The sequence below is a fragment of the Aquila chrysaetos genome, chromosome 3 (assembly GCF_900496995.4).
Source record: "Aquila chrysaetos chrysaetos chromosome 3, bAquChr1.4, whole genome shotgun sequence".
Lineage (NCBI taxonomy): Eukaryota > Metazoa > Chordata > Aves > Accipitriformes > Accipitridae > Aquila > Aquila chrysaetos.
Window position 1 is genome coordinate 52068217 of NC_044006.1, and position 27380 is coordinate 52095596.

At 41.0% G+C, this 27380-nt stretch overlaps 2 protein-coding genes across 3 annotated transcripts in view; one reads left to right on the plus strand and one right to left on the minus strand.

Annotated features, from left to right (window-relative positions):
* Positions 1-5819: 5819 nt before the first annotated feature.
* BET1 (Bet1 golgi vesicular membrane trafficking protein) lies at positions 5820-13696 on the plus strand. Its single transcript, XM_030008446.1, has 4 exons — positions 5820-6040; positions 9205-9320; positions 11796-11852; positions 12416-13696. Exons 1-4 carry the CDS (start codon positions 6022-6024, stop codon positions 12569-12571), a joined length of 348 nt encoding a protein of 115 aa, XP_029864306.1. The 5' UTR covers positions 5820-6021; the 3' UTR covers positions 12572-13696.
* Positions 10209-27380, minus strand: part of LOC115339085 (probable acyl-CoA dehydrogenase 6) — a 98723-nt gene continuing 81551 nt past the window's right edge. Inside the window, exons 7-9 of one of the 2 annotated variants that reach the window (XM_030008445.2) lie at positions 24750-24911; positions 24444-24594; positions 10209-10414 (exon numbers count right to left, since the gene is read on the minus strand). In XM_030008445.2, coding sequence (XP_029864305.1) covers positions 10354-10414; positions 24444-24594; positions 24750-24911 — 374 coding nt within the window. In that variant the 3' untranslated portion in view covers positions 10209-10353. Of the gene's footprint in view, positions 10415-16234; positions 17093-24443; positions 24595-24749; positions 24912-27380 lie in introns of those variants that run through there. The other variant, XM_030008444.2, reaches the window with a different exon arrangement.

Consider the following 27380-nt stretch of genomic DNA (forward strand, 5'->3'; position numbering starts at 1 on the left):
ACTCATTCAGCTGATATTATTACCCAGTCAAAGCTGACAACAGAAATGGTACCTTAATATTAGAGAAAGAAATCATGACTGGAATTATTCATAGACTACACAGCATACACTACTTGGAAGACAAAGAATCAGCAGAGCTGTTTTTTTAATAAAAATTTACAGCCTGATCCAAAGTCAATACAAAAATTCTCCATGACTTCAGTAAATTTTGATTCTAGCCCTACGTAATGAAATTTAGGAGGGAGACCAGCAGTTGTGTGTATAGCCTTCCTTCTCTATTTCAATGTAATTTAACAGCACTGACAAGAAATCTATAAAAATACGGCAGAGATTTCTGGGTGTGTTCCCTGCAGAATCAAACAAGAGATGGAGAAGCTTATGCTACTAAAAAGTAACTAAAGGAAAGAATAAGCAGAATCACAGTATTTAGCAACAACAATCAAATAAATAAAAATTATATTATATTATCCATGAACTTATATAAAGCTCAGTACTTCCGAATCATAGCTTATATCAAAGTGAGGAGGAAGATGCCTTCACTGTTAATAAGTGCTGTAAAGGTGAAAAAGACTGTACTTTCTTACCAGATACTTTCTGCTGATGCAACCATACATGTTGCTTCTCCTTCCCTCACTGGTCCTTTGCTGCTGACACGTGTCTGACCAACCAAGCAAGCTTCCTGAGGCCTCCCTCAGGATTACATTTACTGTGGCTGGAAAAACTGAGATGATACTGAAATCAGGAACAAGTAAACAACACAGAATGCATTACAGCCACAACTTCACGTAAATGCACACTGTAAATTTTGTTCTAAGCATATTTGCTGAGTTGTAAAATCTTATTATGAGTTTACATGATTTTACAACCTGTAATCATATACACATGCAAAGCTATGAGATAGGAAGTCTTTAGAGGTACAAAATGTTAATGATCCTTTGAATCTCTGTATGGAAAAGCCTCGGATGACCAGGCATGGATGAGGACAATTGCCTATGTTCAAGGAAGCTCCCCTGATTCCCAGCAACACAGTTATATCAAAGATAACAGGAGTTCCCAGAATCTTGTCCACGTATCTTCTTGTTATCTCTAAAAACAATAAAAGGCTATTTTGGCAGATAAGATGACTCCAAACCTTACTATCCCAGAAAGAAGTTGCTATCTATGATGGAAATGCATTAAGACCAGAAACAGCCATGGTTCTCTTTGACGGTATTTAATAACGTTTTGAATCATTCTGATGGGTGAAACTGATAGGTTTGTCGGTACTTGCAGTGATTCACGTATGTTCTCATCATTAAAGAACTTGAATAACGACTGCACATACTATTCCACTTGTGACTAGGATGATTAATTCTTTGCTTGACAGTGTAGGTGGCAATGAGCAGCAGCTGTGATCAGCCCCCTTCAGCCATTAAAGTCTTACGGAAGGTGAGGTTTGACATGGCGACTTCTGTTTTTCATGAGGATGCTATTTGGAGAATACAACCAGGAAAAAGAAGGCTGATGACATCCTAAGTCCAGTGTCAGTTTTGTCAGCTTTCAAAATATGGGAGGAAACATCTGAGTGATCTGACTGAGTTCGCTGGCATAGAAGCGTTTTGAGGGCTCTCATTTGCTAAATAGCCTTAGAATAAACCAGGATATTAAGTGACAAGGATACTGATGAAAGATGCTGACATTACTCCTTTTTGAAGATACTGAACCCTAATTAAAAATATTCTGCGATCTAGCTCTGCTTCTATTTGGTTAATGTATTAGTTTTACTTAGAAATGTCTTGTCAGCTGTTACTTAATTGCACAACGGATCGAGATTTAACTAGCAAATATTTAATGATTGAAGCTTACTGCTTAAAAAAACTGATTGAAATATTTGATACTAACATAACATCATGCAATATCAGCTTTTCAACTCTCTAATGATGGCTGTGACTTGTTAGGCTGTTTTCACAGCCTATAATTGTTGAAAGTAGCAAGTTAATCATGACGACTGTGAAAACCTGTTTATCAAACATGTAAGAACATTGACATTCTGGTTACTTATTTAAAAATTCAGTGATAATCATGTCATTATCATTATCATGTTAATAAGATTCCTGGGCTTTCAGTTGTGCATTGGAAGTTTGATTATACAGGATCTTTTTGGACAGCTTCCCTGTTTTTTTTTTTTCCTTTTTATTGCTTTTGCGATGGAGTCATGGAGTAATCTACTAATCAAATATATGGGCTGTTTGCTATGTAAATGTATTAATCTAGTTTAACGGGAGACAGTAAAGAGAACCAGAAAATGGTAGCAGTGGTAGAACAGTTGGTAGGACATGTGAAACACCCCTTTTATAAAAGATATGGGGGTTTTGTTGGTCTGGTTTTTTTTTTTCTAAGAAGGAATAATTGTTCATTAATATTTTGGGGAAAAGAGACTGACATACACATTGCCTAAGCAGGGTGTCTGACAATGACACACCTGTGTAGACTACTATTAAAAGATTATAAAAACACAGTCGAGACAGATAAGCTTGCAGACTGCATACATCCTTATTTTTTTTATGTGCTTTTTCTTCCTATATGTTATCACTGATGAACAAAATGTTGATGAGTCAGTCATCTTAAAACCACTTGGTGACTACTCCTTCAGGCTTCCTGGCAGGAAGAACTGCAGATGCTAAGGAACAGCTGCAGCCACACCTGCTAACCGTGCACAGCTGGTTTACAAAGCTGGGGAGCCTAAGGCATGGCCTCTGTGCGGGGGAGCTGCCAGGGAATGGGCCGGAAAGCCAAGAGGAGTACAATTAACCACGTCAACAGAAAAATGGTGTTTATTTCACAGACTTATTCTGTGAAACTATTTAATATGAATAAAACCGATCAATGGAAATACAACATAAACATAGTGAATATTAATGATACCCAGTCGATCTCTACGTCCAGCCTCTGTTGTCACATGGAATCACGATTTCATTATTGTAATGTCAGGAGTACTATAAAATTAACTTTTCTACCAGGCACTTTCAGTCTATGAAAAAAACATAAATTCAGTACGACATAAATGGATTTGAAACATTAATCAAGTCAGTATAATTTCCACGCTTTGCTGTAAGAAACTGTGAAGAATTAAATGTCCTATTTATAAATTGCATATAGACTCAATATGTTATTTCAAAACATCATAAGCAGATTAGAGGTATAAACACTATGAGTTGTGAACACCTTGCCTGTGGCTAATTTTATTTTACAGAAAATTTAAGTAAAAATGAACAATGAGCCCCTTAACAGTGAATTATAACTACAATCCTAGTGGGGAGATGTACTTTTTTTACCTTGTTATGTATAAATCTGTACTTAATGAAAAATGGAAGAAGAGTCATGGGGGGGGAAGGGTGACATAGAATATGCAAATATAGTAAACAATAATCTTTTCACATAGCAATGCCACCAAATGTAATCATTTTCTTGGATAGTGCATGAAGGAAAAAATGTAAATAAAATGATACGTATCAATGACAGACTGAGCCCAGCTGTTACTAAAAGACATTTTCCTACTGCCTCCTGGCGCCTCAATTTTACTCTTTGGTTATTCAGTTACTGCACAGACTGTCACCCTAACCCTCCTTCAAAAATTATGTGTTTGATGAGGATATTGCTCCTAAGAGAGCCCTAGTTCAAATCTGAAGCACTCATGAAGAAGGTTTTCTCACAATCTGTTAATTTTCTCTAAATTTTACAGCATCTGAATTTTGCTGTTTTAAGCATGTAATCCATTAAGAGACCTCTTTGTCCTGGCAAGGTAAGAAATGGGCCTATCTGTGAACTTCAGATGGTTTTAGCATGAACAGCATCTTTAATCTGGTGATAGTACTTTTCCCTTCTTTGAAACAACTGACGTATTTCCCTGAAATTATGTAAATCAAGTCTCAAGTCATCAGTGATGGCAGCTTGCAAACTCCTGTAAGAATTGCTGCGTTCCAGACAAAATCCCACGGAGATTAGCTTCACACTGCGCAGTACAGGTGACAGTTATGCAGTTCATTTCTTCTCCTTGGCCTTCTCTTCTGTTTTGTATGTGCAACTAATGCCTTAGTTGAAATTTTGGATAAGCTGCTTTAATTATCAAATATTAAATAAACTAAAGGGCCAGTTTCTAAATTATACTCAATTTACTCTTTATAATGCTGTTTGAGATGTAGGCATCCAGATGTGACTGAGAAGTAAATAAATGAACAACTGCTTCTCAATGTCTGTCCTAAAGTTGGGCTGGTCGAAGACTAACATCTCAACTGAACTTTGACAAGTAGAGAGAAAAAAAATGCTGCAATTATTTGTGTTTTTATCCACTGCAAAAAGATACATGTGGTGTCTTACAGCAATTACACAGGATGTCAGCAGGAGGGCACAGGCCTTCTCATTGACAAGAGCTGTTTTATTCTTCCTTCTACAACTTCACCTGCCTAGATGAAGACTCCTGTTATACTGCAAGCTCATCGAAGTACGAGCTTTGGTCTGCATTTATATAGCTTGTACGATACAAGTGGGTCTTGGTCCAATACTGGGTGTCTTAGTTCCTACCAGAACCCAAATACCAAAGCAATTAATGCTGTGGCAGCATGTTGTAATTGGAAAAGCCAGTGCAGCTTCTTTAGTCCAGTGGATGCCACACCTGAAATAGCAAACTCTGAATGGACTCCATGATGTTGTTTGCTTTATGCTGGAGTACTGATAAATCATTCTGGTATCATCCTGGGAAATAAATTCAATCCACTGGTATACAGCGTGAGTCACATCCTTAATAAAAGCAGGTGAAACCCATTTCTGGTGAAGCATTGCAAGGGATTAAAGAATAAAGGAGAAATTATCTTTGCAAATGAAATTTAAATCATTCAGCGAACTGAAGATTCAATAATAATGAAATCTGCAGGTTTCCAATTCGAGTTGCTGTATGCTGCAGTAGCATTCCTGCTACTTCTAAATAGGCAGTGGGAAAAAAAAAAAAAAAAGGTGGTAAAGCTCCATTCAGCACTGAATTTTAATTTTTTGACTGTCTGTTACAAGACAACCGCTGAGAATCTTTCTTTTTCAAACCATAAAATGACAACGTACTGATGGCATCCTGAAACAAAAGCCGAGATTCTTTTTGCCTTTCGCGATCAATTCTTAAAAGTTTAATGCAAGCTGAAACAGGTAGTGTATTGAGTAAATTCGCGACTGGTTGTATTTAATAGAACTTGCTCCTCTGAAGCCGCGGGGCGGTGGCTGTGGGGGGAGCAAGCTCCAGCCGGCCCTCGCTCCAGCCGGCGGCCAGGCTCCCCCGCCGTGCTACCCTGACGCCTTCGTCTGCCCCCCGAAACCGCCGCCCCGCAGTCCCGCTCCCCTGGAGCGTACGCTTCTAGTACACCACGCCATTTTCGGGGCCAGCCGGGCACAGGGGCAGTGCCTGGGCCGAACGGCCTCTCACGCTGTCCCCTGACAAACGCCACGCTAGTTCGAAGCCTCAGGCTGCTGCGGGGACACCGTGCTCCAGCCCGGAGGACCGGTGGCCCCCGGAGCTAGAAGAGCCGGAGGCTCTGAGCGGGACGGCTTCTGTCAGGGACGCGTCCCCAGCCCGCCCACCGCCGCCGGTCCGGTCCGGTCCGGTCCGGTCCGGTCCGGTCCGGTCCGGGCCTCTCCTCAGCGGCGCCGCCGGTCCGGTCCGGTCCGGTCCGGTCCGGTCCGGTCCAGGCCTCTCCTCAGCGGCGCCGCCGCCCCGCCCCTCCCCTCCCCGCCCCGCCTTTGGCGTGGAACTACAGCACCCGTCAGCCCCCGCGCGGGCCGCCCCGCCCCGCCGGGGCTCGCGGTACCCAGCGGGCCGCGCGGCGCGGAGCGCTGTCGTGGCGCTCGGCGGGTGAATGAGCCGGGCGGCTGGCCCGGAGCGGGAGCCAGAGCCAGAGCCGGGCCGCGGCCGCCCCGCCGAGCCCCGCTTCCCTCAGGCGCTGTGGGCGCCGGAGCCGCCCCCATCCTCCTGCTCTTGCCTCGGCAGCTCCGGGCACAGCCATGAGGCGCGCGGGGCTGGGTAAGCGCGGCGGGCGGTCCTTGGCGGCGGGGCCTGCAGCCGCCCAGCGGGCCGGGCCGCGGCGCCCACCCCACCCCGCCCGGCCCGGCCTGGCGGGGCTTCGGCGGTGGGCAGCGGCTGTGTGGCCCCCCCTCGGCTGGTGCTGGAGGGTTCAACGGAGAGGGAGAGGCGGTGAAAAGCTCGGCGGAGCGGGCCGGGGCAGACCGTGCCCGGGCCTGTGGGAGCCGCTGCCGAGAGCCGACGGGGCAAGGCCCGACCCGTCCCCGGGTGGGGGCTTCGGGGGTGGGTGGGAGGTCCCTCTGCGGGGGAGGGGCTGTGCCGGTGGGTGTAGGCTTGCAGCAGAGCCCGGGAGGTTCGCGTGGGAAGAGCCGTTGCCCGCGCCTCTGTCTCCCTTCCCTTTCTAGCTCAGCTGGATTTACAGAGGAGCACTGGGATTTGTAGTTAACTGCGTTCATGAATGGTTCTCACGGAGTGTTGGTTTGAGGCGTGTCCTTTCCAAATTCGGAGTTGTTTTTTAATTTTGGTACTTCTGTGTGTTTTCCTGCTATGTTTGGAACTATGTTTGGAACATCAACTATTGTCAATTTATTACAAATATAATCTGGTGCAAATGCAGAAATCTCTGCAGAGTTTCTGTTGAGTGTTTTGAGACGCTTAGGCCTCATTTTTCAACCAGCAGTCACACTGATGACTATAAAGAAACTTTGAACTCCCATGTCATGTTCTAGAACTAGGTAGGTGCTGTGACCTCACTGTAAAGCTTAGGTAATGTTTATGCCTCAGAAGTTTATGACTGAGTTCTGGTACTTCTTCCTAGAAAGTGAGTATTTAGGAGGCAATCAATGCCATATGGCTAAACCAGGTGTGTCTGTAACACCACCCTAGATTTACTTTGATACTTTTGATTTGTGTTGTGTAATAGTATTTTCACAAGATAAAACAAGTCTTGGATACGCTTCTTACTAGATCAAGAGAGGTGTTGGGATGCTTATCACAAAAAGGTAGGCATTTGATAATGCTTAGGTCTTCTATCCTGTTCTTTGACAGACTAACAGCTTGCTCTTGGCTACGAACTGAGAGGGGTTAGACTGAAGGCCATCCAGCTCAGTGTGCTGCTTCTGAAAAAGTGAAGTGATGGATGTTTATGGAAGGAGCGCAGGGGAAAGAGCATGCCTTCTTTTAGCATGTCTCTGGCAAACAGTGCCTTAAGGCACATCCTGAAACTACTTAAAAAAATCTGCTGGCAGGTAAAGCAGAAGACTTAAATGTCTGTTTTCAGCTGCAGTAAAATTCGCTGCTTTGCCTTGACATTTCAACTGTCAGTCCGGAGTTACTTTTTATTTAGTAGTCTGGAAATAGAAGCTGGGCACCAATACTTCTGCAGTTGCCACCAGCTACCTGGTACTTCTTTTTTAGCCTGCGATTATGTTATGGTCACGTCTGTATTACATGTCAATGAGCTGTGTTGCAAGACAGCCCATAGAACTGCCATGCGGAAGTTTTTGTCCTTCCTGTAAACAGTTTTAGCCAGGCTTCTTCACTGTGCTTTCAGTTCCATATACATAAGCAGCTGTGCCTGTTTAAAAGCTTTGGGGCAGTTCTTCATATCTGCTATGTCACAGTCTATGTAAGAATCATAGTTATGGTATTTTGGCCTGAAGCTATGTGGTATATTAACTTATAAACTTATTCAAAATTGTGCATCGCTTGGTAGGAAGTACTATAATTAGATGCATTTGTAAAATAAGACACAGTGAGAACAACCCTGACTCTCTAAATGATGTCGTTTTAATCAATTTTCTGTATTTGGCATTGGTACTTTTGATGTAGGTGGGGGAAAAAACCTTCTTGACTCTCAGTGGGATGAAATGGAAACACACATTTCATCCAGTCTTGTTGAGAATTTGTCATTAGCTTAACTTATAGAATAACATTAAAACAATTTACAAGTACAAACTAAAAAAAAGTGTTATTACTTAGGTTTAAAGAACAGCTTTATGGTTTAATATAAAATGATACCTGTTGTCAAAGTAGCATTGTAATTCTCTCTTTTAAAATCTTAATATTATGTATGCCAAGCACACAATGAAACTGTTTGAGACGGAGCTTTATCTGTGAATGTAGTTGGTGTCTCTCTTCTCTCCCTTTTTCCTCAAAAAGATAAAAGGCACCCAAACACAAAAATCTTTAAAGTGCATTGAAGAGGAGTTAACCAAAGGCATTGAGACAATTCTAGTGTGGCATTCTGACTAGCCATATAAATATTGATTAATGTTATAACTGGTTTGTTAGTTGAATTAATCTAGTAGGATCTTTATCACAAAGCTTATAATAGTTCTTTTCTGTTTGCCTTTCTCAGTCTTGGCCTCTCTTCTTTGGTTTCAAATCTTAGGTTTGAGGTCTAAGACTGATTTTTGTCTAGACTGGACACGGCTTTAATTCTCTTGTGGCCATGCTGCTGTCTGTAGGAGATCGTTATTAGAGGTTGGAGGAAGCGAATGTGTGGAGCTGAGGAGCTTTCATTCCCTTCTGCCCTATGTACTCTGCTGGGTCAGTTGTCTGGGTAACAGTCCTGAAGCTCCATTGCCCAAAAAGCAAAGGCAGGAGTGAGAATAGAACTGCAGAATGGTGGCAGAAATGGCAGTGTTCTGGTCAGAGGCCTGGCTTCTGGTCTGAGGTCTTGTTTGTAGAGAAACATGTGTAAGGATCGGAGTATGCTCTCTCCTTTAAGTGCATGTGATCTCTCCTTTAAATGTGTGATCAAGTGGTATTTGTATTTGTTAGAGAATGATCTCAACTTCCCTATTACTGGTTAGGTTTACCACTCTGGGTAGTGGCCTCAATGCTTCCTTCACATCTCCATGTAATGCCTAGGTTGATTTCCATAGAAGTCATCTGAAAACACTATCTGGGGAAAAATTTGATAGTATTACATTACAGCCATTCCTCAATTTTCCTTCTTTGATTTGCATATTGAAAGATAACTTACACGTTTGCCAAAGGTTGAATCTGTGTCTCAGGAACATGCAGTGCCTCTTCCCGATTGCCAAGGGTGACATTAAGGAAATGCAATTTTAAATTGAAAGAGTGCTTTTTCAACATGTGAAGAGCACTTGCTCCAGTGGTGCAAGTCTGTCTGTAACTACTGACTATTGTGTTTGTAGGTGATGGAGCACCTGCTGGTAACTATGGCTATACCAATAGTGGATACAGTGTTTATGAAGAAGAAAATGAGAGGTTAACAGAAAGTCTGCGTACAAAAGTCAGTGCCATTAAATCAGTAAGTATTTAATTATAGTGGTATCGTCACGTTTATTGAATTAAATTATATGGACCAGTGAAGCAGTAGACTTAGTTTTAAAGATAAATTTAATACTGTGGTGGGTTGATCCTAGCTGGATGCCAGGTGCCCACCAAAGCCCTGCTATCACTCCCCCTCCTCAACTGGACAGGAGAGAGAAAATATAATGAAACCTCGTGGGTGGAGATAAGGACAGGGAGAGATCACTCACCAATTAGCATCATGGGCAAAACAGACTCAACTTGGGGAAATTAGCTTAATTTATTACCAGTCAAATCAGAGTATGATAATGAAAAATAAAAACTAAATCTTAAAACACCTTCTGCCCACCCCTCCCTTCTTCCTGGGCACAACTTCACTCCTGATTTTCTCTACCTCCTCCCCTGCAGCAGCACAGGGGGACGGGGAATGGAGGTTGCAGTCAGTTCATCACATGTTGTTTCTGCTGCTCCTTTGTCCTCAGGGGGAGGACTCCTCACTCTTCCCCTGCTCCAGCGTGGGGTCCCTCCCACAGGAGACAGTCCTCCACGAACTTCTCCAACATGAGTCCTTCCCACGGGCTGCAGTTCTTCACAAACTGCTCCAGCATGGGTCCCTTCCATGGGGTGCAGTCCTTCAGGAACAGACTGCTCCAGCATGGGTCCCCCGCAGGGTCACAAGTCCTGCCAGAAAACCTGCTCCAATGTGGGCTCCTCTCTCCATGGGCCCACAGTTCCTGCCAGGAGCCTGCTCCAGCGCGGGCTTCCCACGGGGTCACAGCCTCCTTCGGGCATCCACCTGCTCCGGCGTGGGGTCCTCCACGGGCTGCAGGTGGATATCTGCTCCACCATGGACCTCCATGGGCTGCAGGGGAATCTCTGCTCTGGCTCCTGAAGCACCTCCTCCCCCTCCTTCTTCACTGATCTTGGCGTCTGCAGGGTTGTTTCTCTCGCATATTCTCACTCCTCTCTCCGGATGCAATTGCGCAGGTTTTTCTCCCCTTAAATCTGTTATCCCAGAGGCACTACCACCATCACTGATGGGCTCGGCCTTGGCCAGCAGTGGGTCTGTCTTGGAGCCGGCTGGCAGTGGCGCTATCAGACACAGGAGAAGCTTCCAGCAGCTTCTCATAGAAGCCACCCCTGTAGCCCCCCCTGCTACCAAAACCTTGCCACACAAACCCAATACAAATACAAGAAAGAGTTATTGTCAACCAAAATGCACAATCATTCATCTGTATAACTGATTTGTCCTTTTAATTAGATTTTTAAGCTAGAGGTGTCCTTTTTTGCTAATCTTGGACAGCTGTGGTATTAGGGCTTACTGTCCTACAGAATGAATTACTGTCCCTGCAGAAACTAGAAACTTTGAGTTTAGGTCAGTAAACTGTCTCATTTAAGAAAATGGACTATGTCTTTTTGGTGTTATCATTGTGGCTCATCAGTTTCTGCTGTATCTCCAGATAAATCTGTAATGTGAAAACAGCTCTCAAATAGTGTGCTAATATCCTCTGAAAGAGATGTTTGTTTTAATGATTCTGATTCCTTCCAGAGATTGAGGACTTATATCAAGCAAGTCTATCTGAAAGACAGCTCTATGATTAAAATGGTGTGGGTGTATTTTTCTTAACTTAAGATTTTTGTAAAATACATTCTTAGCAATAGGTGCTGTTTCTATATATGTAGTACAAGCCAATGAATTCTTAGGCCCAAACTCATTTGAAGTCCTATTGCTAATGCTACTGCTTAGAAGTTATTTGTTTAGCCTCAAATAGTATCTAAAACCTTAGGTTTAGAATAATAATTCAGAATAAGTTAAGGGGTAGAAAAAGCTTTGACCTTTGTTATAGAATTTCATTTCTGGTCTCCTTCTCTGGTATGTTACACTTCAAAATCAGTGTGTCAACAGTGCAGTTGATAGTGCCCCATGGAGTAGAATGTGTGCTCTTTCAGGCCTTTGCATCTTTTAGTGCAATATAATAATCTTGGAGTATGGAATAGTCTTCAGATAATCTTCCTAGAAGCCTCATGTAAAATCAGATCCACTTTTGACTTGATTATAGATTGCCGTGAAATGCAGCAGTAAGAAATAACGAGATTTAGGTTGTGTCACAAAAAACACATGGGTTTTGGCTAATCTGAAGCATGGGGGCCTGGAGCACATTTCCCTCCCTTGTAGGAGTTCAGCTGGTTGTTCAAGGTCAGCATGCTGATAAGAACTGTTACTAAGGAAGAGCTGCTAAGAAGCCTCTGTGGGTTCTCCCCTGTTTCACTTTGGAGCTGCTTTTAAGCCAAGGCTCTCCTAAGGGTTATTGACAGAATACTGTGCATGTTATTTTGTTTTTTTGAAAGTACCAGGTACTGTTTTCACATTTTAGCTGGGGAAATGCTAGTCATGTCATGTGTATTAGACTGGTTTCTCTAATCTATGTATATAATCTATGTGTAGCTGATGACTTTTCGTTTTTTTTAATAGCTTTCCATTGAAATTGGAACAGAAGTTAAAAACCAAAATAAAATGTTATCAGAAATGGTAAGTATTTAGACACTAACTTTCTTTAAATATGGGGCAGGATTAAGAAGTTAGTAATGTAAAGCATTCCTTCTTTTAGTATGAACATTTGTATAAAACGTTGACAACTTATTGTTGACTGTGTGACTAATTCAGCAGCAATATTTCTGTTCAAAAAGATAGATGTGCAAATGCATTACTTCCAAGGCACAAGCAAGGTCTTTATACTTCAGATATGACTATTTGTTTTCAATTAGCAAATGTATAGTATTATTAAAAAGGCAGTTTTATATTTAATTGTATTTAAAAATAGAAGAGGGAAGCAAAAGATAGCGAAGTCAGAAATGCCTTTTTTGCTTATATTTTGCTTTGGCTTGGGGGGAAAAAAGTATCTCTGGGTAGATGGGTGAAAGTTTTTCCTGGCTAATTTTCAGAAGCTGCCTCTGAAATAATCTTAGTGTTGGAAAATTTGAAAAAACAGGAAAAACTACACTTAGCAAGCTTTAGGGGTTCTTTTTTCAGACTAACATGTTTTTTGTTGGTTTGTGTGTTGGGTTTTTTTTTTTTTTTTTTTTTAAATGTAGGATAACGATTTTGACTCTACGGGTGGACTTCTAGGTGCAACTATGGGCAGACTGAGAACACTTTCCAGAGGAAGCCAGACAAAGCTGTTATGCTACATGATGCTCTTTGCATTGTTTGTTTTTTTTGTAATATACTGGATTATTAAACTGAGGTGATGCATGTTACCTTCGGTTTAAATTGTGTAATTTCAACTATAAAGCAGTCTTAATGAAGACATTGATCTAAAGTGGCATATTCTGTTGATAAAACACAGTGAAATTGTTGTAAATTGCATTAACTATTAATGCGATCTTATATATAGTTTTCTTAATGTATCAGAATTTTTCCCATCATCCCCTGTTTTGGGGGGATTATTTGTAAATATGCAGAAACTGCTAGCATAGTAGGTTGCTTTTTTAGGGGAAAATAGATTTTTGAATTGATTTTAAAAAAATACAGAAAATAATGGTTGTTTGGATATGAAGTAATTACAGAATTACAAGGCTTTCTCTTTCATTCTGCTTTTCATTCTGGGCCATGCTCTAAATTAGAGCTCCAGTTTCAGGCATACAGTAATTTCTAGGTTGCAAAAGCATGAAGAATACTTGGATCTTCCTATATTGGTTTTATCTGTGGATTTCTAAAAGACTGGCCTGAAGCTAACAAATGTAATAGTGGTACCCCCAAAAATTATTTTTGTGGATAGGTCTTACAGTGCATGTGTTTAAGTAGCTTAAACTGTGTATTTTGGGGAGAAGAAGTTACTTAAAACTGGATTTTTTTTTTTTTTTAAATTGTTATTTAAATGTGACAAATCATGCTTACACATCTGCTCTTTTAAGCAAATGCCTTTGGTCATTGGGATCAACCAATATGGACACAGTACAAATGTTTTCTTTATATTTAAAGTATCTAAAACTTAATGATTCCATTGAATCACTAAACTTTTACTATTAATATGTTTACTTTTCAATCTGTGATGATCCCTAAATTTATACTGCATGATGTCTGAAACATGAGGTCAGATATTTTGAATTTTATATTAAAGTATATTATGATTCACCTCTTGGAGGTGCTGTCATATTAAGGTTTTTTATTTTGAAGACTTAGCTTTGGCTCACCAGATAGTTTCTAATAGTTGAAGCTATTACATTGCTGAGTTTAACATTCAAAAAATTAAGTTTCCTAGATACTGGAGCTGTATCTACAATTTTTGAAAAACTTTTCTAGAAATACTGTGTAATGTGTTACCATTAATAACTAATTATGAACTGACAAATAAAGTGTCCTGTAGTATTCTAGCTAGTGCTGTTTGTATACATTCTTTTCTACTGTAGAATACCAGTGTATTTTTTGGAAATGGTGCTGCGTTTAAGGGGCTATACTTGTGTGGGGAGCACTATTAAAATAAGAAAGGGGGGGGGGGGGGTATGCTATGTTTCTTTCATGTTAGATTTCATATATAATGGAAATATGATGTGTAAATCACTTACCTAATACAGAACACACAGAATGTGTAAAAGTAATTAAAGCTCAAATATTTCTAGCCTATTTAATCTTTGCCTGTTAAAAGGTCTACAATACTTCTACAAATAACATCTGAGTACTAACACCAGGATGATGCATTGCCTTTAGATGAGAATTGCTAGGCTTGTTAAACCAGTACAGCATTCCCAAAGCTGGTCAAGAGGATATAGCTTGCCATCCAAAACTGATGCACTTCTATAATTTTAATGAGACAGTGGAGTGCAAGGTGCCTAACAAGTGAGATGATAATTACTGATATCTGTTTGACAACCATGCTCCCCTGACAGTTGGATCATCTTTGAGAAGTACATTTCTGGCTCTTAAACATGGTATCTGTCCTGGTTTCTGCTGGGATAGAGTTAATTGTCTTCCTAGTAGCTGGTACAGTGCTATGTTTTGAGTTCAGTATGAGAAGAATGTTGATAACACACTGATGTTTTCAGCTGTTGCTAAGTAAGTAGTGTTTAGTCTCAAGTCAAGGACTTTTCAGCTTCTGATGCCCAGCCAGAGAGAAAGCTGGAGTGTCACAAGAAGCTGGCACAGGACACAGCCAGGGCAGCTGACCCAAACTGGCCAACGGGGTATTCTGTACCATGGGTTGTCATGTCCAGTATATAAACTGGAGGGAGTGTGGGTGGGGGGAATCATTGCTCAGGGATTAACTGGGTGTTGATCTGCAGGTGGTAAGCAATTGCAGTGTGCATCATTTGTATATTCCAATTTTTTTATTATTACTGCTGTCATTTTATTAGTGTTATCATTATTAGTTTCTTCTGTTCTGTTAAACTGCTCTTATCTCAAAAATCTTTTCCTGATTTTCTCCCCCATCCCACTGCGGGGCGAGGAGGGGGGAAGTGAGTGAGTGGCTGCGTGGTGCTTAGTTGCTGGCTGGGGTTAAACCATGACAGTATCTGAACAATTTTTAGAGATTTATTTTTTTTTTAGCAATTAATCTGTCATACCAATAAATGGAAAAGTTTTTAACTACCTATGTAATATAAAGTAAAAAAATGGGTAGATGCAGCTAGTTACATGGCTGTTACAGTTCCTGTCTTTGTTCTGAAGAATATGCTAGGGTGCCTTAAGTAAGTCCTTACAGAGCACATAGTGGTAAAAATCTTTTACCAGTCCTTCAGATCATGTATAAAACCAACAGGATTTTCATGTTAAATGTCAAACCAGATTAAAAAGTAATTAATGTAGAATAAGAACTAGGTTGTCTTCCTTTTTCCCCCATTCCCCCCATTCTTCAGTGGTGTGGAGGAGTGAGGGGAAATGAATTGGGGGGAAAAGATCTCAAGCCTTTGTCTTCCTTTCTGTGTTTCTTCATTTAAGCAGGGTTGTAAAATTTTTTTTGCTGTTGTCTAAATAGGGCAGGAAATGGGGATAAAGCTTAAGCACAAGGAATATATGAAGCCTCCAAACAGCTGTCTACATCTGTGTGTTTCTTAGAAAACACACAAGGGCTTTTTTAATTAAGTGCTGAAACAGAGCTCCATTAGGCTCTTTTAACATGAATGTGTCTGAAATGTAACTGGAAGTTACATAGTCAAAACTGTGACATTTCTGTATGGTTTTGTTATTTTACAGGATGTAGCACATTTCCCTTTCTTCAATTCCAGTAAAAGGTTGATGTTCAGTTTAAAATCTGAACTGGAATCCTGCAAGTTTGCTTAGAATGGTTAAGGTGACTTTATGTAAAAGTGAAACTGCTTTGAGAATACTTCACTTGGGGAAGGGGAATGGCAATTGCTGGGAACCATGCATTGCAGCCTTAGAATTTTCTTCAGCATCTGTGCTTGCTTTACTGGTCATTTTCTGTTAGAAAAGTATTACTCTGACAGGACTTAAAATTCACAAATAGCAAGGTTTCAGGATGCTATTGTATGACCTTGTAGAATAAAATACACTACATAGTGGATATGATAGAAAAATAGTAGTAGCATTAATTGTACTGTTACAAAGTTGCAGTTAATCGCAGCTATGCAAGAATACTGCAATTGTTATTGTTTTTGCAATCTTTTGTACTTAACTTTTACACAATATTTATATATTGTTTTTCTCAGTTTACTGTAACTTAGACTCTATCTAGCAACCATGCAGATCACTTCCAAGTGGAAGGAAATACCATCTTTTAACTATCAAACTGTTAACCTTGCAGTATCATGGAGATGCCTTAGAAAATGCTTAATTGACATTCCATTTGATTACAAGGACAATTCCACTGAAGCTTTTTTTTTTTTTTTTTGCAATAATACAGGCCATCTCTTCTGGCTTAAATGGCTGTTTTAGGAAGAGTTAATTACACACAATTTTCATATTAATGTGTTTATTTTTAATATTTTTCTTTAATTACACCCAAAACATTACACCTTACTGCTGAAGTGCAGGCCTCCAAAAGCTTGAGATACAATTAAACAGTTGTTTGGAGAATTCTACAAATAACAATCTACCCCCACTCCCATCACCAAACATCCATGACAGTGTAGAACAAGTCAATGTGAACTTGGCAAAGATGACAGAGCTCATTTTGATGAGTACTTGCTAAAAGCGAAAGATAGGGAAGGTACTTGTAATTGAGAGCAAAATCACTGGTCCAGTGTTTTAATATGGCAGGGAATAATTTGTGCCTTAATTATTGATCTTGAAAGCAAAGCTACACTGAAATAAGATTAAGCTACTAGTGAAATCATAGCTGTATCCATATGGAAGTTCTGTTTCTTAGCTGGCAGCTTAGATGCTCTAAAATGTAGATACACCTTGATTAAAGAAGACATTTTTGCTGGGTGCTTAGTGTGGATCACTAGACTCCCCAAAGCAGTAACTCACTGAAAAAATAATGGAAAAAAAAATCTTGCAGGAGGCCACATGCTTTCAGACTGCTTTGTATCAACAGAAATTTGACATTGGAGAACACATAGAATGACAATGGTTAAAGAACTTGACAAGCATTTCAATGGCAAAATTACTGTTACGTTTTCTACTTATTCTACCCTTGAAACGTACTGGCTGTTACTTTCAGTGTGCAGTACAAGCCATGCTCTTGCTTTCTTAATTTTCAAGGAAGAGTGGAAATGCGTCACTTGCTTGGAAGTGTTTCCATGTATTTGCATATGATGGAAAGCATGGTTTCATCTGTACCACCTCCTATTGACATTAATCTCAAGTCTCTGTAGAAATACGAAGAGTAGATTTAGACATTTGCATTCCATACTGATGGAACAAGTACAGAACTGTACATACCCATTTATTCTATGCATTTATTATGGAGCTGCTTTCATTATATTGAAACCCCTTGTTTACAGAAGTACATACATCGTGTGGACAAATCTGTTGTCAGCACCATAAATACCCTTTTGTGTACAGGGATGTTGCCAATTCAAAATCGAAAGGCTTAAGATACAATTTGGCACGTCCAATTTTCAGATTCTTTAAAAAATAACCTTAACTTGGTGTAGTGCTGTATTTTCATCTTGAAATAAGTTAAAACCTCTCCTAGCATACAACTGCCCCTGCTTAAGGCCAGCTAGAGCTCCTGCAGCTGAACTCCATACAGACTTCTGTTTAGGTCTTACCACTTCGGACTGGCATAGAAAGCATCACAGGCCCTTCCCAAGGTTTTCTGCTGGACTGCCTGCTCAAATTACCTACATGTCACATACTAATGCCAGTTGTCTGCAGAACACCTCATCCACTGCCTCCTCCTGGTGAGATGGTCTGCAATACTTCCCGCAACATCCCTGCTGTTCCTTTGCCAAAGCTGTAGGTGCCTAAGCCTGCAGCTGAATTTTAGGAGGGGAGGGAGCTTTCGGAGGGCCAGCAGCAAAAAGTGTTGCAGCATTCAACTTCCCCTAACTGTGTGGTAAAAAGAATATTAGTCAATCAGTACGTGAAGTATTGGAGAATTGTATGGAGAAGGTACAATTTTCATTCAAGTTTTTTAACCAGCAAGCATCCTGGTCTCCCTAATGGCTGTGTGAGATCTGGCATAATCCGTATTAGTATTATATAGTATTATAGTATAGTATTATATAGTAGTATTGTATTACATAGTATACAAAGCTTCTCTGCTTTAAATGAATGGTTGCTCTAAGCATATTTACTTTTGATTTGATATTTCCAATCACACTCATTTAAAAACCGCCATTAATATCACTGAGTCATCCCTAACCGTATTGCCTAAGTTCCTTGTGCTAGCCAGATTGCAAACTACTGCAACCTTAAGCAGTTTTCTTCAGAAATTTATTTTCTCCTTTGGGGAGAAGAAAAAAACCCCCAAACCACTGAGGCAGTTCTGCTAAACTATCTCTACTTAATTCAATAACCTGAAGATTCCCCATCTTCCTATGGGCCTTGTCGAAGGCAGCAGAGCTGGAACAATGGTAGATTACTTGTTCTTCATGCTGTGGTGTTATCTGCTTTTTTGAGCTGCAGAAAGCCCCTGCCAATGCTTAGCATCTTGCATCTTCACAGCACTGTAGCAACAGTAAGTAATTAATCCTCAGAACTCCTCTGTGATGCTGATAAAAATCCTCCATTTGCAGCAGGAATCCTGGACACATGTGGCTTGTTTATATGAAGTTATAAATAGGCAGTGGTTTGGTGGTGTGTGACAGACATGTCAGACTGTCACATATAAATACATGTTTTAAAAAACCAAAACACCTTTCACGTATGTTTTGTGTGTGAGTGTGTGTGTGTTTTTACAAAATTGCTGGTGATTCTAATTTTGTCTCTATGGGTGAGATAAAGAATATTTCCTACAGAATGTACAGGCAGGTGCCTAATGCCAATCTCTCCCCTGGGGAGACAGGACAGAAGGTTTCACCTAGTTTAAGAGGATCGAGATAACAAAGGACTCAAACGGTTTTAATCTAGCAGTCCCCTTCTGGGAAAGACACTTTCTTTCAGCCTAAGAAAACAAAACCACGGGACTAACTATCCTGCCAGGAACTCTGCGAGGAAGCTGGGGAAGATGACCTAGTAAAGTAAGCTTGTGTATCAGCAATTTATTGTAAGTTTATGGTTTGATAGTTTATATTATATCAATAATGCATTATTAATAGAGCATATAAATATTTTAATATATATAAATATTAGAATGTTATTGCTTTAGGTAGGCTACCCCTGGAATGCCTTTGATCTGGCACAGCAGCACTTTGCTTTCTGATTTCTTCATCGCCTTGTCGCTGCCCCTGTGTCAGAGCAGCACATCCTGCACTACCTGCAGCCCTGCTGAGGTGAGCACCAACCTGTGATGGCTTCGCCCTGACCAAGGACAGCGAGGAACCAGCCTGCAATGCACCATACAGTTATGTAAAGGTGTCACTTTGAGGGACCAAACCTCTAGCTGCTTGTTGAATGCTGTTTTCCTTAGAGAGTGGGAGTTTGCCCGATGAAGGAGATAAATCCTGACCATTGTGTTCTGCCCCTCCTAAAACACTCCCTGCAAACAGTTTCCTCTCATTCAGGAAATCCCATGCATCTGAAACATCCACTGTAGATTATAAGACTTATTCTACTCAACCAAATCAAGAGATGTAAATGTTAAAAAGCAATCCACTTTTTGATGGATTCAAAAAAACATAAATAATTTCAAAGCTGTTTTAAAAAATTGTGCTTACGAGGGAGGGTGAGGAGCCCTTCGCACCCATCCAACTCAATCCAAGTTATCAGTAATTTCCTATTAGGCAGCAAAAGGAACAAAAAGGACCCTCCATGTTGTCAAATCAAGTTTCCCATCTCCATCATATAACCTCCTTCAGAAATGTATCGAGCACTGCTTCAAGGAGAAAAAACAAGGTCCCTTTAATCTTAGACTATCCTAATTTGAAGGCTGTCACATAACAAAGTTGTTCTAATGATTAGGAACCCTCTTATTTACAGCCTGAATGTGTTCCTGAGTAGTATAATCCAGTGTAGTCCTTCAGTTTAATGTTCCTCTTTTGGCTGGTGTTGACCCCTCCGCATCCAGAGCACCATTCAGCCCTTGATTTTGCACAAGCAAAGGCATGTCCATCACCCTGCCTGTAAACCTTTTGGTCCCAGTTATCCTGAAAATCAGGGCTGAGTCCTTGCTCCAGTCCGAGCTATCCCTTGCATGTGATTTCACTAGCCACAAAGTAGGGACAGGTACCTACCTCACAGCACGAGGAAAGCTTTTGACCTTGTAACGTGCTATACAGGCGCTAAGGCTGGAGCTAATGGCATGCTACATCTGTCTGTAGCCTCAAGCTGATACAATCGGATGGTCTTTGCAGTTGTGCATCCCACCACCATTTACTACCTGCAGCTGAGAAGCTGTGCCTGGTCAGGGAGCCACTCTACGCTACATTTTCCTCTTGAAAGCCATATGGCGTTGGGATCTAGAAAGCCCTTTCTTTTCACAAACAGCCTGAGAGGAGCCAGCTGCACTATCTATCTTCAATACAGATGTCTTCACATAACTTTAAAGTCCTGAGAAAATAAACTAAGTCATTTTCTTTCCCTTTTCCAGCAGTGGTCAGTGCTGGTCAGACGTGGGGAAGAAAGCAAGTTTTGGTGACTGTGGTTTTCCCTAGCAGCCTGGCTTCATGGCAGCGGTCCCTCAGAGATGCTGCTCCCTGCTTCCCTGGTTAGGAGGCTATTGGTAAATCCTTCCCAAGGTTTATGTGGCTTGGAGTATCACTGCTTCCCAGAAGGCCATTTACATGCTGCTTCCTTTCAGCACAAATTGCATTTGATTACAAAACATTTACCCCTTTTTCTCACAATTACTATTTTAAAGTTATATTATGGGCAAGATTTTTTCTCCACAAAATATATTGATGTACCCTCAAGTTTAATATTTTGTGACTTCTTCCATCTTCAGACTCAGCTAGAGTGCTTATAGGCTGTCCAAATTAAGCAGCATCTAAAGGAGCCTCTGATCTAGAGGGAGAAGTTTGAGCTGGTACCAGCCAGTGCAGCAGGACTCTGGCCAGGCTGGCCCAGCCCAGGCACCAGCAGCCGTGCCTGCCCGTTCGCATGGCGCTGCCCGTTTCCCCTAAGGGGCATTTTGAAGGGACAGCTGAGCAGGAGTGGGCATCACCCTGCCCTGCTCTGGAGCACAGCTCCACTTTGAAGTCATCACTGTGCAGTTACCTACTTTGATTTGCCATATTAGAGCTAGACATCATGTGCTTCATCTCCTAAATTCCCTTTCAAGGTACTCATAAAAGTCAACCAAAGACAGGCATCTGTCTCAAAACCTCTGCAGAAAAAGGTTGAAACTGCGGATTTGCTTTCACAGATGACTGAGGAATCATTATTAAGTCTTGTCCCAACAGTTAGCTACTGACTTCAAAGCAAATTGTTTTTGTCAGCAGAAATTGATAGGTTTCGCTTCGTACAACCATAAATTGTGATTATGACAAAGACTGATAAAAAACCCCCAATTGTCTAGACTCATTCTAGTTTGGACATGCTTTGTGAAGAATGAAAGAATACAAAAAATGAAATAAAGAATGAATCCAAATAAAATACTTCAATTGACTTTTTAAACATGTGAGGAATACAAAAATAATTTAGAAGGAAATGCATTACTTATTAAAAAAAAATCCACTTAAAACTATATAGAAGTTTGATTTTTAGCTATCCTGAATTACAAATAAAACTTCATATTGCAGTATCTAGGTGACAGTTGAGGGAAAAAAAAAGAAATATTTTTCTTATGCAGCTATGTGCATTTGCAATGCTGTTTACACTTTTATCTATTTCACATGAGCAGTCAATCAATATTTTTCATACTGCTTTCTCAAGTCTTTCACAATGCAGCAAGTAAAGAAATGGTAGCATTCTCCGCATCACACCCCACAAGAGTAAAACTTGTAAGAACTGGCAGCAGTTAGGCACAGTGTTTAGTACTTAGAAACAATCTTAATTTAAAAAAAAAAACCAAACTTTTTTAAGAAGGCCAGACAAATTCTTCCTATAACAACTGAAGTGTACATAATTACTATTAAAATATATAGATCACCATCCGAATTTTTTTAAAACTCACGAAGTCTAAAAAATTGAAATATACTGCCACAAAAAGTTTTCCTCCCTGTGATTTCTCACAACCTGGGGTTTTCATGTAGATTTGTTCAATAATTGGTTTCTCCTAAGTCATGATGTCTTTGAAGCATTTCATACAGGGGAGAGAAAAATAAACAAACACAACTCCAGTCTGGCGCTCTCCTGCTCCAGAATCCTACTAGTCAGGTAGAGTCTGGAAAGTTCACTCTTATTATTTTTTATATTGACATGTATTTTTCTATTAAACCCTTTGATATTTGGGCTCAAAACTTTTTTTCAAACCCCTTCTCCTTCTCAGAATCCCTACAACTGAAAATGAGACATTTGCATATATAAAACAAGCCCAGTGTAGACACCTACATGGTAAAACAGCTATCTTTACGCCTTCTAGAGAATACTGCACTTTAGAAAAGTCAGTTGTTCTACAAAGTTTAGAAGACTAATGATTAAAATGACAGATGTGAATAAAGTAATTTGGCAGACAGTTTTGTGCCAGGTCTGTTTATTATCTCCCCTACTACACTAATAACTAAAATTCAAAGACTTTATGCACTAACCATGCATTATGCTTTGTGCTCTTTGAGGAGTAACAGCCCGACAGGTGTCGAAGACTAACATTTCCTTGGAAACTTGGTAAGGATTATGCTACAAAAATCTTTGTACATTATAACTAGATGTCATGCTGTGCAGTTACGCTGCTTGCTACTTGACAAATACCACAGTGACACGAATGGATACTCAGACTGCTGTACAAAAAAAGAACAGCTTCAGGAAAGTTGCTGCTTTGCTTATCATTACAGATTAACAGATTCTGACTTGAACCTGTAATTGTTTATTTAGGTAATACTATTCTTCTCTCTTTCTGGAGCTTATGGTTACTCGATGGAAATTTCACTGATTCACAGAAAAATTTTAGAGTATAAATATCACACCACCTTTAGCCTCATTTATATCAGTGTTTGTTTTAGAGGCAGAAAGATATGTTCCTTTAGCCAGCTGACACAGTTAATACCAATAGGAAATACTCTGGATTTCTTCTCAGGAAAAATGTGACTGTGCTGGTGTACTTAGAAACCACTCTGGAATTCACATAGAAAAGCCCTGCCCACAGTTAGCAATAATATACTGGTCTAGGAAATCTAAAGACAAATTAAAGCTATATAAAAGCACATGCACATTAATCTGTACACATACTACACTGACAGTAAGCGCTTCAAGACAAGGATTCATTTTATTCAGAGTGCCTACTGCAGTAGCTTTTAGCATCTGCATCACCACGGACCATTAGCTGCTAATAAAGAGGCTGTGAAAAAAAATAACTAATAAAAACCATTATATTGACAGCTGGCTTAAAGCCACCACCATATACCTGTCTGTACCTTCACCAGAAAATTTCAGGAATCCACAAATCAAAAAAGACTGAGGATCTTTCTGACCTACCACAATGGCATTCTTTTTAATAGCAGTTTATGAACAATAGAAAAAGTAATTCAATCTACTAAAAAGAAACAAGCTTTTTACAGATTTTTTTTCAAGTGTTTTGCTCTCACTTTATACAGAAACATTTACCAAAACTTTCAACTAACTGAACCACTAGCTGATTTTGCTAACCTTTGATTAGTTATCATATATATAAGGGCTGAACTGAAATCTATTACTGCAAGAAAATGCTAGTTCCATTTTGGTCCTTCCACAGAATATAAGACACCGAGGCCAGAAGTCTCCTAACAGCTGCCAAGAAAACTGTTCGCTTAGAGAGAATTTTGCTCTAAGTAGATATATGGTAAAATTTGAAGGGACTTCAATTCATTTGCAAAAAGGCCTCTGTACCATTTTAATCATCTAACAACTTGCTGGAAGCAGCTACATCTCTCATACGCATATCTCACACGGTACCTGGTGTGACTAATCAGGTGGAGACTGCTATCAGAAAAGACTACTGCAAGAGCCTAATGGTGAACTCCAGTTTCACACATATATTTGGGGAAAAAGATAAAGCTGATTTTCATTGGTTTTGGAAGAAGTCTTCTGTTCTGTTTTAGTTCTGTTCTTGTAATCAAGACTACAAGCAAACAAAGAGCAAAGCGAAAAATAATAACTTGTTGGTAGGCTTCCCCTTTTTTCCCTTGTCCTATTGTCTGGCAGGTACCAGAGAACCATCAGGGAAAAACATGGAGTTTACTTATTTCACCTGACATTCAAGCTAAGCTGTGGGTAGTTCAAACTACACAGTTGCAATGCAAAGCCAAGATTTGGGAAAGGAATAGTCAGCCTACGTCCTTACACTCACACGTCACCCCAAAGTCAATGGGACTGTGGATGCCCTTGCATCCACCATGTACATCAGTGACATGCCATTCAGTGGAACAATACCATTCATGCCGGCTAGAAGCCAGTGCCCTTTTCAAGTGGGTGATCTTTTAGCAGGACATTTAAGAGGCCGAATTTCAGTAAAGCCATGTCCTATTTTCACCACTCGCTTACCTGTAAAACCTGCTCACCAGAACCTCGCTGGTGAATCCCATTCCTCCCCAAAACTGGAGACAGCTATCAGTCACTTCACGGGCCAGACGACCTGCCTTTAACTTAGTCATGGAAGCAAATTTTGTCACATCGTTGCCTTCCACATAGAGAGCTGAAAGAAAAAAGAAATCAAAAAGCACACTTATACACACACAGTCACTGATCACATCCTGCCTCTCTGGCAATCACCTCCCCATGTTCCTTTAGCCTGACAACGTTCTTTGCATAAAGAGAAGCACATCTGGGAAGGCAGATGTGGGAGCTCACCCACGGTGCGGTACAGCAGCGAGCGAAGGAGCTCCACTTCGGTTGCCAGCTCGGCCAGGCGGAAATGCACAGCTTGGTTGTGCAGGACGGACTGGTCAAACACTTTCCGCTGGCGAGTGTAGTCAATAGTTTCTTGTATTATAGTTTCCAGCGGTGTCAGGACTTGAAGAAGCAAAGCACAGAACAAGACATCGTTTTAGCCAGATCTGTTGTTTTTCTTCTTGTCGAAAAAGATGTTTTTTTCACATTGTACAGGCAATACATTTGGTTTTCTAAAGTAAATTATTCCATACTCTCAGTTTGGGTGCAGTTTCAATTCTGAAAAATGCCTGGTATTTTCTTGTACCTTGAAGACCTCTTTATCCCTATTTCACCTGAGCCCCAACTACCAAAACTCAGAGGAGAGTGAAGAGGGGTGGAGAGGAGGGAAGGAAAGTCATAGATCTACGCAGTATGTAATGACGAGTACGTAAACTCAGGGCCCTAGAAAAACCTTGTGGCAATTCCTGCTTTCCATGCTACCTGTTTCCTGAAGGTCTGTTACAATCCCAAAAGAAAATCTGAACGCAGACAGTATGCTCAGTGTGAAATGCTGTAGAAATTCAAATTCAAGGAAGCTTTCAAGGACAAGGCAGAAACTTATTCAGAGATCAAGGAATACCAACAGATTGCTTACTACGTCTGCATTCTGTGATCAGATCCCAGCATAGAAAGGAAGGGAAAAACATTAAGATTCACAGCCACTTTTAGTAAATGCTAAACAGTGTTTCTAATGGAAACAATCAAAATAGGATACTGCTGGAAGACAGGTGAGAAAGATGGCAGACACTGCTTTAAAGCAAGAGAAATAGTTTGCTGCTACTTTTTAAGCAAACTTAGAGATACTCTGTTTTAAACAAGAAGAAAAGGGAAAAGTTTCATTGCCAAGGCAAACCAGCCTTGAAGTGAAGGGCTAGGCTATCAGCCTCTTGCAGCTCAGCTAGGATAATAGCAGGTGCTGAATTTGTGGAGAATTTCGTTTGGCAAATGTGGGCCCATGCCACTATGGCAAGCAGTAGGGAGAGGGAGAGAGTTCACAAATCTATCTGTATGAGAAGGGTCACATTTTCTCTTTTCAAAATATGCATAACCACATCCATTCACATTTAGAATCTAAACGACAAAACTCTGAATCTGAAATGCAAAATACAACCAAGCCCTGGACTACTACAAAATCCCTTTTCCCACCTGCCAGTAACTCGCATGACAGTTCCTTACAGGAGCCTGGTGTGCTGCCATATTCCTTTTTGCATCACTTTCAAGATCACCTCTATTTAAATGTCATCCCTTTACTGCTCTCACATGCAGACTCTGCATCCAACCAATTGCCCCCTGCCATGATCATTCACCAGTTCTTCTGCAGAATGCTCTTTTTCACATGCTGTCCCCACATTCCATAATGTGATCAACTTTTCTCATTCCTTAAATATTTTCCCCTCCTTTCTCAAACACTAGCCTCAATGCTTATTCTTCAAAAGAGCATATACAATAATGTCCTCATTTCTTCTGTGTTAATACACTATGCTGCCACCCTAATGCTGGTTTTCTGGACAGGAAAATAAATTGCTGTATTCGGGGACACCTCTTGCACAGAGGAACATGCCTATTCTTCCAAAGGACTGTGTAACACAACACTGTAGCATGTATAACACTAACAGCTTTTTCACTTGTGTGTCTGCGGTCTCCAGCTTGAAAGATGCTAAAGAAACAGCAAGAAGTTCCTAGGGACCTCTGGTCCCTTGCCCCTGGACTGATACCTGGGAAGCATACAGCCGAGTCTGAGCTGCTGGGAGAGAAACTAAACAGTATATGACAGTGCTAGAAGAGCAGAAGGGAGGTGGGAGGGATAAGGACACGGGTTAGTCTTGTGTTGGTCTGTCAGAGCAAGGTGCTCCAGCATGACTTATGTGGTACCTAGCATCCAACACCAGGGAAAGAAGAGACGGGAAACAGCAAAGAGGAGGCAGGAGCAGGACTGCGTGGGAAGGAAGAGAACAGCACCTATTTAGGTCTTGCTTGCAAAAGGGCTGAAGATCATGACGGGGTTTTGGCCCATCTCTGCTCAGGCTGTCACCACACATCAGGGCTGGGAGTGGGGGACCTGAGAAAACTGCTCTCACAGTGTGTCCCTCTCTGCTTCACTGCCTCCTTCCTGCCCCAGCTGATACACCCTCCTGTTTCCTTAGCTGCCATCACCACCCTTCAGCTTATTCCTGGAACTGCCATTAGCACACAGAAATAAACAGAGGAAATCTTCTAAGGACAGTCCTGGGCTGCATCAAAAGAAGCGTGGCCACCACATCAAAGGAGGTGATTCTCCCCCTCTACTCCGTGCTGGTGAGACCCCACCTGGAGTACTGCATCCAGCTCTGGAGCCCACAGTACAAAAAAGACATGGACCTGCTTGAGCAGGTCCAGAGGAGGGCCACAAAAATGATCAGAGGGCTGGAGCACCTCTCCTATGAAGAAAGGCTGAGAGATTGCAGTTGTCCAGCCTGGAGAAGGGAAGGCTCCGGGAGGACCTTGTTGCAGCCTTTCAATATATAAAGGGGGCTTATAAGAAAGACGGAGACAGACTTTTTACCAGACCCT

What these genes read in the sequence shown, in the direction of transcription:
- BET1 (XM_030008446.1), top strand. An exon ending in AAGTCAGTGCCATTAAATCA is followed by an intron (nt 9,321 to 11,795) that starts GTAAGTATTTAA and finishes TTTTTTTAATAG; the next exon opens with CTTTCCATTGAAATTGGAAC. An exon ending in ATAAAATGTTATCAGAAATG is followed by an intron (nt 11,853 to 12,415) that starts GTAAGTATTTAG and finishes TTTTAAATGTAG; the next exon opens with GATAACGATTTTGACTCTAC.